This window comes from Bufo gargarizans, chromosome 2 (genome assembly GCF_014858855.1).
Source record: "Bufo gargarizans isolate SCDJY-AF-19 chromosome 2, ASM1485885v1, whole genome shotgun sequence".
In the NCBI taxonomy this organism is placed as follows: Eukaryota; Metazoa; Chordata; class Amphibia; order Anura; family Bufonidae; genus Bufo; species Bufo gargarizans.
Genome location: NC_058081.1, coordinates 65868056 through 65883479, shown reverse-complemented (window position 1 = coordinate 65883479; position 15424 = coordinate 65868056). Strand labels below are relative to the sequence as shown.

Genomic DNA, 15424 nt, shown 5'->3' with positions numbered 1-15424 from the left:
CACTATCCCTCGGCGCCTTTCGAGCTGGGGCTTACCCGGGAAGGAGTCTCCCTGTATCGACTTAGCCATCTCCTCAAAGCGCTTCTTCCGGCTAGTATTCTTTTCTGCCACCGCGGCTCTCAGCTCCTCCATGATAGCCGGCCATTCTGCATGCCGGCGGCGGATCGGTGGGGACTCGGGTCGGGTGATGCTCAGATCCATGGCCTGGGCTCCGGGATTGACCGTCCAGGCTAGAGGATCCCACGGCCCCAACTCCGGAAAGTCCGGTGGAGTGGCGCCCCACTCGCACGTGGTCTCATCCTCGCTCTCTGCAGCGCACGCCATCTCTTCTCTTCCTGGTTGCTGCATCGACTCTGACTCCTCCCACGCACTGGGCCAGTCTATCTCCATCGGAGCCCCGCCTCCTAGGCGTAACTCTTCAACGCAATCAGCCATGTCGTCACTCCTCAAGGTGGGTGGCGCTCCAGGGCAATCGTCTCCTCCTCCTTCTTGGAAGGTTTCGGCGCCAAATATTCGCGCCTCTGCACATCCTGATGGCGCAGTAAAAAGCCTCATGGCGTCGGCGGCCATTTTAAGTGTCCTGATGCCGCAATTCACTGACAGCAAGCAGGATGATGAAAAGTCCAATAAAACACAGTCCACAAATGCGGTTTTCCTCTCTGGGGGTAGCGCAACACAGTACAGCGTCTCTGATTCCACCCAGGCACAATTGTAATCCACAAGTTAGGAATAAAGGTTACAGTCTTTATAAAACGGTGGTGAAATAGTTAAAGCACACAGTTCACACTTCTCTGCACTGTAGAAGTATGCGGATCCTGTTCGTGACGCCAAAAAGAGCGATTAGTGTCCCAGGGGGTCAGTAGTGTGTGCTGGGCTTTGTAGTGCAGATTGACCACTAACCTGGGATCCACTGTCGTCTTCAATTGGGGCAAATACTGGAACAGGCAGGTATTGAACAGTTCGTGACGCCAGTGTCAATTAAACGGTGACACGCCGTGTAAAGTATGGTGGAAGAATGAAGCAAGCACAGGATAGCCAACAAAAACTGGAACTTTTACTGAATATCAGTCAAGATAATACACGGACACTGGTAGTGCACAGTTCCATAAAAGACGGTTGATTTTAGAAGAATACAGGTGGTTCTTGACATTACAGGAAGACCGGTCTTAGCGATGAATTATACAGAGTGTTGATTACAGGAGATGCAGTACAGGCGGATTGCTCACTATTCCTGACTGGTCCTGCTACATGTGACTTTCTCTCCAAGGTCTAATGCCCTTTATCTGGCGTACCCTTGAAGCTGTCCTTATCTAGTACCTCCTCTGTTATCTTGAGTACCTCTCGCTTTATCTGAACGGCCTCCTCTGTGGTAATCTGTGTCTTGACTTGTGGCTTGCTTATGCTGCTTCAGCTAAACGGATGGTGACTCAGGAGGGGAACCTTTTCCTTGGATCCGGAACCCGGTTACAGGGCCTTTACTACCCTCTCCTAGTCGACAGGCTTCAGGCCTGCTATGCTCTCACAGGCCCATAGCCCGGTCTTCTCTCAGACACAGGATCATTTCTGACCTCTGCTCCCACTGTCTGAACACTCTACTGCTACTTCCTGACTGGGCCTTATATAACCTAGGGTTCCCTAGCTCCCTCTAGTGACTCAGAGCTGGAATGACACCCTAGCCGGCCTGCATAAGCACGTTTCACAGTAACAGGAAAATACATAGCATGACATTATAAGATGTTCTATACCAACCTCCCCTTAAATACAGGGGGAACGACAATACCCAAGTGACCCTTCTGTAGTGACGGGGTATTACTCTCCCGTACACTACACTATGAGTTGTCTTATCCCATTTTATCGCGCACTCTTTTCTATGCAATAAATGGGATTGTTTTGTGGATGTTGAGTGCCGTGGTTCGTTTTCTGTATCTTTATCACTGAGCACCTCCTTTTTTTACTTGCATAGCCCCCCCTTCTTCTTAGTCCGATGAGTCAGTGGTGCCGAACCCTGACTTACTGCCAGTTATTCCATGATCAGCTTTGGAAGTGTTGGGCATGTCCTCTGTAGAGAACTGAATGCTACCAGAGCCTGAACTACCTCAGTAAAGACCACTGGATTTGTTCCTTGACCTGATTATTGCCTTGCTCCACCATTCCACCTCTGCCATTATCCTGCCTACAACATGTGGGAGCCCTGCCTCGCACCTCTAAATCTGACAACATCAAGGGCACCTCACCTAGCATCAGGCAGGAGTCCCAGAACTCGGGGACTGCCCTGAGGAAAGAATGCGTGCCCCCTCCATTTACTGCAGAGCCCCAGGGAGAGCTACTGTGAACCACTACTACTCCTATCAGTGCCACCACTACCACTGGAATCCTCGCCTTCCCCACATACGTGTGCTCGTCTCTTCTCCATTCCTTGTAGATTGTAAGCTCCTACATAATGTATCTTGTAAACCATCCTGTCCTTCGCAGCCATCACAGCACGTTACCCCAATATTATGTTATGGAAAGCGAGAAGGAAGTTGATGGTGCTATATAATTACTATTCATAACACATATTGAAGGGTTTTCTCAACTTCCACATCTGAGATGAAGTCAGATCCCTGTCGATCCAACTGATCACTGGGGCTGCTTTATTCTATAATGAATGGGGCTGCCCCAGTGATCGGCTGATTGACAGGGATCTGACTTCATCTCAGACACTTATACAGTATTCACCATGAATGTCTAATAGGGGAAGGTCCTAATGCTGACCTCTGTTACCCCCAAGAAAAGCCAGCCACTTGGCTCCCTCCTTAACTCCTTAGATTTGAATGGAGACAACTGTGACATAAGCCTAAGGCTATGTGCATCTGCTGTCGGCTACGTCACCTGGAGAGACCGGGAATATCCTTTTTAAATACCAGATCTGAGACAGGAATACCCTTTTACTCCAGGTCATCATCTAGTATCACCAGGGGGTGCTGCATATTGCTGTCAGGGTGACCTTATACAACTTTGCCATGTGAAGTCCTACAACTACTTAGCAAAAAAAAGTGGCAAAAAAGGAAACATGATGGAACATACCCTAACAGCAATTGTATCTGTTTAGAGGCATTTTTTTAAGACACATTAATAAGAAAGGTTTGGAGTCACAGGTAACGTCTCCTCCAATTGAGTCTGTAGCTCTCCCTTTTCCTCTCTATCTGGCCCAGACCACCATGACTTCAGGCCAATACTCAACAGTTCCCCTCAAACCACAGTGCTAGATAGATGGTGACCCAAGCAGTAATAGTGCCTCACACAGTAAAAATACCACCGATGTTCTCCCCACAGTAATGCTGTACCTTTTAGGTCCCACACACAGTAATAGTCCCCATCTAGGTCACACAAAGTAGTAGTGTGACTTGTTAGGCTCCATAGAGTAACAGTGCCCCTTTTAGTGCCTCACACAGCAATAATACCCCTTTTATGGCCTCAACATACAGAGTCAATATACCCCCAGTAACTTAAATGTAATTCAGAATAAAAACTATATATACTTACATAACCCTGTTCCCAAGTAGAAAGCCTTGAAAGAGCAGTGAGGGCACCACCCGCACACAGACGGTGTTATAGAGTCGCGTCATCGCAACGCCTATGAGAGCAGCCAGTGTCTTGTACTCCCCACAGCCGGGAGAAGGCAGGATGATGCCGTCACAGTAATGCGCCACTTAGGCTGGGTTCACATCACGTTTTATACCTTTGTTTGACATATACATAAAAAATAAAAAAAAGGATACAAAAACGCAGCACACCACGTTCTTGTATGCTGCACAGTCCGGTAAAAACCACGTATACTTTTTTTTTTTTATAATGGAACTCTAGGGTGAACGTATGCCACTGTATGGCGTCAGTCTGAGGCATCCATTTAACATATACGTTTGTTTTTTTTTACAATAGAACTCTACGGTGTACGGATGCCACTGTATGGCTCGGATACCGTTAAGGGTCCATTCACAGGTCCGCAATTTCGTTCCGAACGGAATTTCGGTCCCATTCATTTCTATGGGGCAGCATGATGTGCTGCCTGGATATGGAATTGCGGACCCATTCATTTCTATGGGGCAGCACGATGTGCTGCCTGGATATGGAATTGCGGACCCGCACTTCCGGGTCTGCAATTCTGTTCCCGAAAAAAAAATAGAACATGTCCTATTCTTGTCCGCCATTGCAGACAAGAATAGGCATTTTCTATCAACTGCCGGCGATCCGTGGATCCGCAAAACTCACACGGACGCGTGAATGGACCATAAAAGTGGTGCCATTATCGAGGTGGCCTTGTGCAAGTGCTGTATGTTTAAAGCGGCCCTGCTCATGTATGCTTTGTGTGTTTTTCGCGGTCAAGGCTTTACTGCCATGGTAAGGACTTGGCGGTGTATAACGTTATATTCCACTCATCCTACATGATATTTTTCTGTACAGTAACTGGTATGCAGGTGAACCGAATAACTCCGCTCAGCGGGAGCACTGCACCGAGATGATTTCCGGCGGATGGAATGACTTGGACTGCAGCAAGACGATAGATTACATCTGCAGGAAAGTAACTACCTGCCGAGCCTGAGACTCCGACCGAGGCCCCGGGAACCATCTAAGCCTCTAGTATATGGAAGAAGACGTGGGCCCCTTAGAATAAACCAGGGCCCCACTGTGCTGCCCAGTTTTACCATAGCGGCTGCATGCTCCGTCTCTATGGTACTTATGTGTGTTATCCTAAACAGATAGTACTCCACACATCCAGTTTTTGTCACGGATCCCTTTTCCCGATCCGCAGATCTGAGAGCAGATCCTCTTCTTTTCCATGTTAGCTGATCACAATAACCCTTTCTACGGATGGGGCTAAAAAAATGGAAGAAGCTCTCCGTATTATGTGAATCCATATTTGCAAACAGAAAATTCACATGCCCGTGTGCATGAGGCTTTAGGGCTCATGTACACGACCGTAAGTATTTTGCGGTCTGCAAAACACGGATCTGCAAAAAAACAAAACAAAAACGGATGATATCCGTTTGACGTCCGTGTTGCATCGCTTTTTTATTTTGCGAATCCACTATAACGATGCCTGTCCTTGTCCGCAGAAACAGACAAGAATAGGACATGTTCTATCTTTTTGTGGAATTCACATATTCATTTACGTTTTTTGCAGACCCATTGAAGTCAATGGTTCTGCATATGGGCTGCAAAAAAAAAAACGGAAGGGACACGGAAAGAAAATACAGTTGTGTGCGTGAGCCCTTAGAAACATAGAACAGAGGAAGAGATGCACTTTATGATCTTGGTACGGGTGATTACATTAAAGGGGTTCTCCAGTTTGTTTTAAGTGATGATCCATCCTCTGGACAGATCATCAGCATCTGATCGGCGGGGATCAAGTGAACGGGGCTTAGCCGCGCCCAGGCCAGTGATAGTAGTCGTGACGTCACTGGGCCTGCGGTAAACAGTGAGAAGGCCGCGGTGCTCCTGGAGCGCCGCTGCCTTCTCAAACAGCTGATCGGCAGGGGTCCCGGGTCGCCGATCAGATGCTGATGATCGATCCAGAGGATAGATCATCAGTTTAAACAAACTGCAGAACCCCTTTAAGGCCTCATGCACACGAATGTATTTAGTTTCTGTGTCCGTTCCATTATTTATTTATTTATTTTTTGCGTATAGGAAGGGGACCCTTTCGTTTCAATTGGTCCGCAAAAAATGCAGACAGCAGACTGTGTACTGTCCGCATCCGTATGTCCGTTCCGTAGCTCCGCAAAAGAGATAGAACATGTTCTACGCTACTTTCACACTTGCGTTTACATTTTCCAGTGATGAGATCCGATCTCAACACCAGAGAAAAACGCTTCCGTTTTGTCCCGATTCATTGTCAATGGGGACAAAACGGAACTGAACAGAACGGAATGCTCCCAAAAAAAGGTTTGGTTTCATTCCCATACCGGAGAAAAAACACAATAGAAAACGGATCCGTCCCCCATTGACTTTCAATGGAGTTCATGACGGATCCGTTTTTGCTATGTTAACGATAATACAACCGGATCCGTTCATTACGGATGCAGATGGTTGTATTATCAGTAACGGAAGCGTTTTTGCTGATCCCTGCCGGATCAGGCAAAAACGCAAGTGTGAAAGTAGCCCTATACTTGTCTGTTTTGTGGACAAGTATAGGCATTGTTACAATGGATCCACAAAAAAAAAAAAGGATGCAATACGGATGCCAAACAGACGTCATCCGTATTTATTGTGGATCCGTGTTTAGCGGACCGCAAAACACATACGGTCGTGTGAATGTAGCCTAAGTTGAAAGCTGTTACTCCCTTGGTATTGCCATACCTACCAAAGCGACAGGGCACATTACTGCTGTGAGGCTTTTGTGGTGGAAAGGGGCCTGGTACTACACTGCTTCCCTCGCTTACTGGGACTCAGTCATTGCAGTTACTTGCAGCTGCCACTAGAGGGAGCTCAGTGTCCAGAAATGGTTTCTAGAAAATAGATCATTGTTAGCTAGTAATAACAGGTATGTACGTACATATAATGCATGTAAGTAACCTGAAGGCGAAAATGACTGCAGGATCAAATACCACAGAGACCAAGATCAGCAAGTCCGCAGCTCACCCAATGGCGTCTTCTGGAATGGTTGTTGCCATGTACAGGACGCTATTTGAACAGAAAAGGAAGAATCATGAGTGTTCATGCTTGATTGCAAGATAACGTGCTGAAAGGGTTCCTCAGGATAGGCCATCAATATCTGATCGACACTCTGGACCCCCTCCGATCAGCTACTTGAGAAAGTTGCGGCCAGTGATGTCACATTCATGAGTCACATGACCTAGACGCAACTCAGTCCCGTTCAAGTGAATGCGGCTGAGCAGCAATACCAAGCACGGCCACTATACAATGTACGGCGCTGTGCTTGGGAAGTTGTAAGGAGGCTGCGGCGCTCACCAGGGCGTTGCTGTCTCCTCAAACAGCTGATCGGTGGGGGTCCCAGCTGTCAGACCCCCCACTGATCAGATACTGATGACCTATCCTGAGGAATACAAAAGTCAAAAAAAAACTTTAAAGGTGTTTTCTCATCTTAGACAATGGGGGAATATCGCTAGGATATGCCCTCATTGTCTTATAGGTGCGGGTCCCACCGCTGGGACCCGCATCTATATCGAGAACGGAGCCCCGAAAGTGAAGGAGAGTGCACTGCGCATGCGCAGCCGCTCTTCATTAATTTCTATGGGGCCACCGAAAATAGCCGAGCGCTGGCTCGGCTATTGCCGTCTGCCCCATAGAAATGAATGGGAGCATGGGCTGCACATGCGTGGCACGCTCCCATTCAATTCTATAGGAGAGGCGAGGATTAGTGCTTGGCGGTGGACGGACCTCGGGAAATCTGGGGTCCTCCAGCCACAGCGTTCCCGGCTCCGTTCTCGATATAGGTGCGGGTCCTAGTGGTGGGACCCGCACCTATGAGACAATGGGGGCATACCCTAGCGCTATGCCCCCATTGTCTAAAATGGGAATACCCCTTTAAATGTAATAAAAACATACAGAAACTTTGATGCATATATTACAACACTCCAATAAGAAAAGTGGAAAAGGGGAGACACCTTATAAAGTTACTGTAGTATTAATAGTAGTACTAGTGTGCCAATATCCTGATCTGCTGATTATTAAGGCCAACAGTAAAGTGGACCTCTCCCCTCTCCTGACATGTCTGTTTTTAGTAACTACTTGCATTCCCCATGTAATAAAAATTCTGGAACATCTATTCTTATCACTCTGTGTTTTGCTATGAGTAGTACGTCACAGCAACTTGTATTTTTATTCTTGAAGATGATTTGCTAGTCATCCGACTAGCTTTCTTAATTAGAATGGCTTATACATTATGTCACTCCTACAAACATTTTTATTCTCTGACCTGTTAGAAAAGTATTTGATATAAACTGTAGTGAAGGTAATGTTACCAGTGTAGCCATTGTAGTTGTGTTATAACCTCTCTTCTGATCATCAGCTGTGTCATGTGACCAACACTCTGCCTCTCCAGCTGACATAGGACAGGAAGTCAGTTACTTCTCTATTCACACCTATGAGACTGACATTGAGGTTTCCATAGGAATACATAGAGAAACTGACCTACTGTCCACACATAAGATCCTGTGTTATTTGGAAAGTCAGAGCGCTGGTCACATGACACAGCTGAGGATCAGAAGGGAGGTTATAACTCACAAATACAGTCACTGGTAAGAAGATTACCTTCACTACAGATTACATCATGCACCTTTCTAACAGGTCAGAGAATACATTTTTTTGTGGGAGTGCATCTTTAAATGCTGGTGACTAGTGTTTCAGTTATGAAGGTAAGATGTTGATTGCATTTGCATGACTGAAGCTATTGGGCATGATTAAACTGCCTCGGAAGAGGTGTTAGAACAGCATTGCCTCCATGACTGAAGCGTGAGTCACCAGTATTTATTGCTGGAGATTTTTTGCACACGCATTTCTAATTGACAAGCGAAACATCTTCAAGTAAAAAAAAAAAGTCCAGCTCCTCTGACTTATTACTACTGACATACCATGACCTGGATGAAAAAGAACCTTCACAGATATCTATGTTGTGTCCTTTCTCTATTATTCCTGCTAGAAGCTTATAAGTAAATGCACAATCAGTTGTTACCAATTGACCAATTGCATAGTGACTAAAGGCTTATTCAGACGGCCGTAGTGTTTTGCGCTCCACAAATTGCGGATCCGCAAAACACTGATACCGGCCCGGGTGTGTTCTGTAATTTGTGGACTGCACATGGCCGGCACTATGACAGAAATGCCTATTCTTGTCTGCAATAGAGGACAAGCATAAGACATGAGCTATCTTTTTTTGTCGGGCCACGGAGCAGAACTATGGGTGTGGACATCACACGGTGTGCTGTCCATGTCTTTTGCAGCCCCATTGAAATGAATAGGTCCGCACCGGTTCCGCAAAATTGAGGAATGGATGCAGACCCATTCACACGGTCGTCTGAATCAGCACTAACTGTGCAAGGACTTCCATGCCCAGTGTCACGGTCCCTCCTGTGACAGAGGTGAGAAGATCGGATAGACTTGCTGCACGTGAGGCTATCTGACTGGTCTCTGTTTTCCTATGTATGTTGTTGTTTGGCAGGATCTCACCTCTCCTCAGGTGCCGCTCGTTATCAGTGATGAGGCTTTATTTAGATCCGCCTCACACTGCTGACCATGCGGTTGATAGTTTCTGCTTGGAGTTGCTAGTGCTTGTTTGTCTTGGATCTCCTGCTTCTCCACACATCTCTAAGCCAAGTACTTGTTGCCTTCGATGTTTCTTATTATCTGGTGTGTGTTGTTTCTAGGCCTCAGGGAGACGCAGGTTCCTTCATTCTGGAAGGATTCAGCTGTCTCATCCCCTGCTACCCATCCTAGGGCTCGTCAGTTTTAGCAGGGCATAGGTATCCGGTGTATGAGTATTTCCACCATCAGGATCTGCTCATACTGGCAGGAGTTAGGGAATGGCCTAGGGATAACTAGGAGGTCACCATCCCTCTTCCTTAGCTTTTGAGGCCTAGATTGTTGTCTATTCGTTGTGGTGTGTATTTGGTGTTTTCCCTTCCCCTTAACCTGTAACACCCAGCTGTTATCACAAAGGGTCAATTAACACAACCGTAGGCCGTCCGTTCCCGTATTGCGGACCACAAACAGCAGGTCCGCAATATACGAGCACCGGCTGTGTGTACTCCGTATGGTGGATGCGGACCCGTTGACTTGGGTCTGCAATCCTTAAGATACGGCGCAATTTGAAGGCACGGATTGGAAGCGCTTCTGTGCGCTTTTTCGTCGTGCATCCGCAACGCAAAAAATAGGCCATGTCCTATCTTTTGCTGTATGTTGCAGATCGCAGATCCATTAAAGTAAATGAGTCTGTTCTGCAATATGGGATTCACACGTGCATTGCGGACAGCAATTTGCGGTCCGCAGGATGGGCATGGACGGCTCATGGCCGTGTGAATGGACCCTTACCTGTGCATTTGTTTGAAAACTTATATCAGGAATAATAGAGGAATGGCAGAACAGCGTTACAAGAACAGATGATCCAAAATGATTTCATGTGGAATGCAAGAGAAGTGGCAGCGACGCTTTAAAACTCTTTTTTCACACCTTTCATTACCAATGTTACATATGGTCATATTCTGAAAGTGGCTCACCCGCACACTGCAAATTCGTACATACGGCATTGGTTCTGTCTATACTGATGGTCCGTGTACCCTCTGGGTATGTTAACATCTGAATCCATGTGTACACTTATCATTATTGCTCATTGATATCCTGAAATGTTGAATAAAATGATAAAGTTTATATTTAAAGGGGTTGTCCCATGAAACAGTTTCTACATTTCTCAGTGCGGCACATGGATCTGAATACTTTTGTAATTGCTTGTAACTAAAAAGTTTGTGTACTATTCATTAAAATCGATCTGTATAGTGCCACCTACTGACTGTTCTTTTCCTCATGTCTCCGTCACTGAGGTGGTCGCACATGCTCAGTTCTGTCCTTCAACTGCCACCAGCCAGATCTTTTTTTAGAAGCTGTGACAGTTACAGGGAGAGAGCTGCAGAAAAAAGGACACACTTCCTGAACTGTGATAGGGGGAGAGCTGCTGCGGAAAGGACATACCCCCTGAGATGTGATAGGGACAGAGCTGCAATAGAAAGGACATACCCCATGAGCTGTGATAGGGACAGAGCTGGAACACAAAGGACATGCCTCTCCTAAGATGTGATGGGGGAAGCTTCAGAAGAAAGGTTGTGTCCCCTGAGCTGTGCTAGGGAGACATTTGCAGCAGAAAGGACACCCCCTCTGAGCTGTCAGCTTGAAATAAATCTAAGGGTACTTTCACACTTGTGGCAGAGGATTCCATCAGGCAGTTCTGTCGCAGATACGTCAAAACATATGCAAACTGATGGCACTTTTCAGACGAATGAGGATCCTGATCCATATGACAAATGCATTGAAATGCCGGATACGAGTTCTCTCCTGTGTCATCCGGCAAAATGGATCCTGCATTTATTTTTGTTCACATTTTTTGCGGTCTGAGCATGCGCAGACCACAATGCCGGATCCGTTTTGCCGGAAAACACGGGGACCTGCATTTCAATGGTAAAAATGCCGGATCCGGCATTCCGGCAAGTGTTTCGGAATTTTGGACGGAGATAAAACCGCAGCATGCTGCTGTATCATCTCCGTCCTGAAAAGTCAAAAAGACTGAACTGAAGACATCCTGATGCGTCCTGAACAGAATGCTCTCCATTCAGAATGCATTAGGATAATCCTGATCAGTTCTTTTCCGGTATAGAGCCCCTAGGACGGAACTCAGTGCCGGAAAAGAATAACGCAAGTGTGAAAGTAGCCTAACAGAGCAATTGGAGCAATGAATGTGGAGATCTCAGGATTCATGTGAGGTACAGGGCTGGTTCTAGGTTTGTTAGAAAGAGATTGACATGTACTATACGATGTCAGGTTTTCATTTTTTACATCTATTATGGGATAATCCTTTAATTGACTGAGCTAATGAATTTCATGGCTCACAGTTACTCACAGATTACGCCAGGTAAAGTCCTAAACCAAGTGTTCCATTGTTCTTGGTTCCAACAGCAGGTCTCCTCTGGTGGCCATAGCTCCAGCCGTGGCCGTACGTGACTGCTAGGCACTTGGACTCGCCTTGTTTGGCTCAATACTATTAGCGCTTCTGCCGACTACTCTGGGGACTACAACCTGTAAATCTGAGTGGTAAAGTCCATACCTCCTTGCAGGAATTAAGAGTGAAGAATAGGGAGCTTCCTCATAAAACATGTTAGTTTGTTTTTAGGTTGATTGTAAGTTGATTCTAGAGAGGGATGTGGTACGGTTACACGGACGCCAAATTATGCAGTGGGTCAGGATAGGGGTATAATAGTCTATAGTTTTGTTTGTGATGCCAATTGCAGCGTGCGCAGGGTACTGTCGCAGGGCCCTTTAAGTTGTTATAACTCACGTACCAGGTTAGGAATGCCAGAGTGGGGTAATGTCTCTGTATGGTAGTAGTAATGGTGTCAACGGTGTCTCCTACCTGGGTACGGCTAGACTCCTGGATCGTGGCTCACTTGCAATAAAATGAGTGTGGTGCTAGTATAGGTAATAGAGGGATTTGCGTCAGTAATTGAGATCCAGACCTTTGATAAAGTTCAAACTTGTTTTTACTGGTTGCAGCTCTCATTCAAGCAAGATACAGCATTAGTCTTTGGTCCCAGCAGGTATTGGCAATGTGTGGCAGGAATATATCTTCTGCTGTATCATGTACCTGGAGCTTTGCAGGAAAGGACGTCTGCTTTGTAGCTCTAAACTGTGGCAGGAATTTAGCTTCTGTATGGCTTCTTCCTGGAATTGGAGTTGTCTGTAACTTTCTGCTTGCTTCTTCCAGCTGAGGCTGCAAGGCTTAGGCTGCGGATGATGATCAATGTCTCAACCGAGACAAGATCCTGGCTTTGGATCCCTATATCTGGGAGCTCCTTCATGCATAGCCTTCCCCTAGCAGGGGTGGCTGGCACACTAACTCTAACTTCCTTCCCTCCCCATGAGGCAGGATGTGGGCGCAACCCACTTTGCTCACAGAGGGGGGAGCTAAACTGGAATGAACTATTCCAGTTCAGAAACACTAAACTGACTTAATTCCCTGCTAACACATTGCTGCCACCTGCTGGTGAACATGAAGAATGACAACAATATACATTAAACAAGGCTTTCATTGCACATTGGTGAGAATATGATGTGAAATTACATCAGATGACAAAGCAAATACTCTTAACAGGTTGTAGCGGGGTAAAAGAGTTTCGTAACACAACTCTGGGGTGTTACAGATGGTAGATGGAAGTAGGGAATTGGCAGTCTAGTTTTTGGTATATCATACACGGGGGTATTGCAGAAGGTGAGATCACCACAGTGGGAACTAATGGGGTCATTTATTAGGAGCTGTGTTTTAGATGCTGGTGGAAAGATGGTGTGAGCGGGTGCAAAAGTCGCATATTCAGCTGCAAATCTACGCAATGTGGTGTACTTCTCATCATAAATGACCCTCAAAATGTTAAGTAGACCACAGAGTACAAACATCGATGGGGACTTAATTATTGCTCAAGCGCAACACTTTTAACCATTTGCAGAAATAAAAAATTGAAGTGACCTGATACTGATTCTGCAGGTTCAGTCAGCCTCCATATCTTACAGGGGTTGTCTCACATCAGCAAGTGGTATTTATCATGTAGAGAAAGTTAATACAAGGCACTTACTAATGTATTGTGAGTCTCCATATTGCTTCCTTTGCTGGTTGGATTCATTTTTCAATCACATTATACACTGCTCGTTTCCATGGTTATGACCAACTTGCAAGTCAGCAGCGGTGGTCGTGTTTGCATACTATAGGAAAAGAGTGCCACCCTCTCTGGTGGCCTTGACTACAGGAGTGAGCGTAGACTAGAGCTTTTTCCTACAGTGTGAAAGCACGACCACCGTTTCTGGATTGCAGGGTGGTCGTAAGCATGGAAACGAGCAGTGTATAATGCGATGGTAAAATTAATCAAGCCAGCAAAGGAAGCAAAATGGACCGGAACCCGGACTTCTTCACAGAAGTTCGGGTTTGGGTTCAGTATTCTGTAAATTGTATTATTTTCCCTTATAACATGGTTCATCTCGCGCATTGCACCCACGCGGAAAACTCACCTGTGTGAAAAGGGCCTAAGGCCTCCTGCAAACGAACGTGTGTACCCCGTGGCAGTGCAGCGGGCCGCAATGCATGAACATCGACCGCGGGGCAGCCGCAGCAGATCGCGGACCCATTCACTTTAATAGGTCCACGATCCACCCGTTTCGCAAAAAGATTGTAGTAGTGCTTCCGTAGGGTTCCGTTCCGTGCTTCTGTTCCGCACCATTCCGCATCTCCGTATTTGCGGACCCATTGAAGTAAATGGGTCCGCATCCGTGATGCGGAATGTCCACGGAAAGGCACCCATGTATTGCGGATTTGCATATGCAGTCCGCAGCACGGGACACCTATGGTCGTGTGCAGGAGGCCTAATAGATCTCTAATATTATCCCCCTTCTAATAGGGGAACGGGGATATTAGTTATTTAAAAAAAAAAAAAAGTTTTAATATAATAAACAATATAAAAATATATAAAAAATAAAAAAAAACATATAAGCTATCCCCGTGTCTGAATATGTCTGAAATAAAATATAAAAAAAAAATCCTGTGCGGTGAATGTGCTGTAATAAAAATAAAAATATTGAAAAGATTGGGAGAGGTGTGGCTGGCTAACAAGGGGAATGACTAGGAGGCCAGTTTAAAAAATAAAATAAAAATTGAAAACCATGCAATTCGCTATTTAGTCATCTTGTCCCCCCCCAAAAAAATTGCACAACAGTGATCAGAAAGTCGTACATAACACAGAAATTGTACCAATAAAAACTACTCATACAGCTCTGTAGGGCAAAATATAAAAAAGTTATGTCTGTCAGAATATACTGATGCAAAGAATTTTGTATTTTTTTTTAAAGGTTTTTATTAAGCAAAATAAAAACTACACACGTTTGGTATCGCCACAATCGTACAGAGCCGCAGAATAAGGACATCAGGTCATTTTTAGTGCACAGTGAAGTCTGTGATATCAAATCCCGAAAAAACTTGGCGGAATTCTGTTTCATATGGCTATTTGAACAGGAAAAATAAAAAAGTTATGGCAATTGCAACATGGGGAGGAAAAAAATGAAAAATGCGAAAATGAAAATAGGTCCGGTCTTTAAGGGATTACCTTCCTGGACCTTATGTAACAGAGTCTCTGCCCACCATGTGCCATTTGGTCTGATGTGACCGAGGGGTCTGGGTATGACTACTTACCTGTTACACCCCTGGGTTAAATATTTATTCTAATTAAAGGCTAATTTCCAAATGGTATTTGCATGACACACCAAAAAAGCACATCCCGTAATAGCTGATGAGAGGAACTAGTGGAAATGTAGCAGATTATCAATACGCATGAATCAGCAGGAATCTGCCTGGACATCTTTCCTGTTCCAACAACATCGCAGAAAACTTCTTTCTCTAGAAATAATGAAGGATAAGTAATACAAGTAAGCAGACATGGGAGCCGGGCTTACCGGATGTGGTTTTACTAATACCAGGCGCAATGCCAAGAGTATGTACTGCAATTTGTAGGCTAACAGCTGCTTATTAACCCCATCCTCGCTGCTACATCAGAAAAGTGCAACCGGGTGCTGCCAGCAAGACTTCAATATTGGTCAATGTTCGGAGAAGGAATGGGTCTTCACTGTCAGATGCTATGCATTTCAGCACCGAAAATGCACATAAAACATAAAAGAAAAATGATAG

General features: G+C 45.6%; 1 protein-coding gene across 1 annotated transcript in view; it reads left to right on the top strand.

Annotated features, from left to right (window-relative positions):
• Window positions 1–5008, top strand: part of LOC122929440 (C-type lectin domain family 4 member G-like) — a 32534-nt gene extending 27526 nt beyond the window's left edge. The window contains exon 13 of the mRNA XM_044283002.1: window positions 4444–5008. Within this exon, the coding sequence (XP_044138937.1) occupies window positions 4444–4582 (139 nt within the window). The 3' untranslated portion in view covers window positions 4583–5008. The remainder of the gene's footprint in view (window positions 1–4443) is intronic.
• The last annotated feature ends 10416 nt before the right edge of the window (window positions 5009–15424 follow it).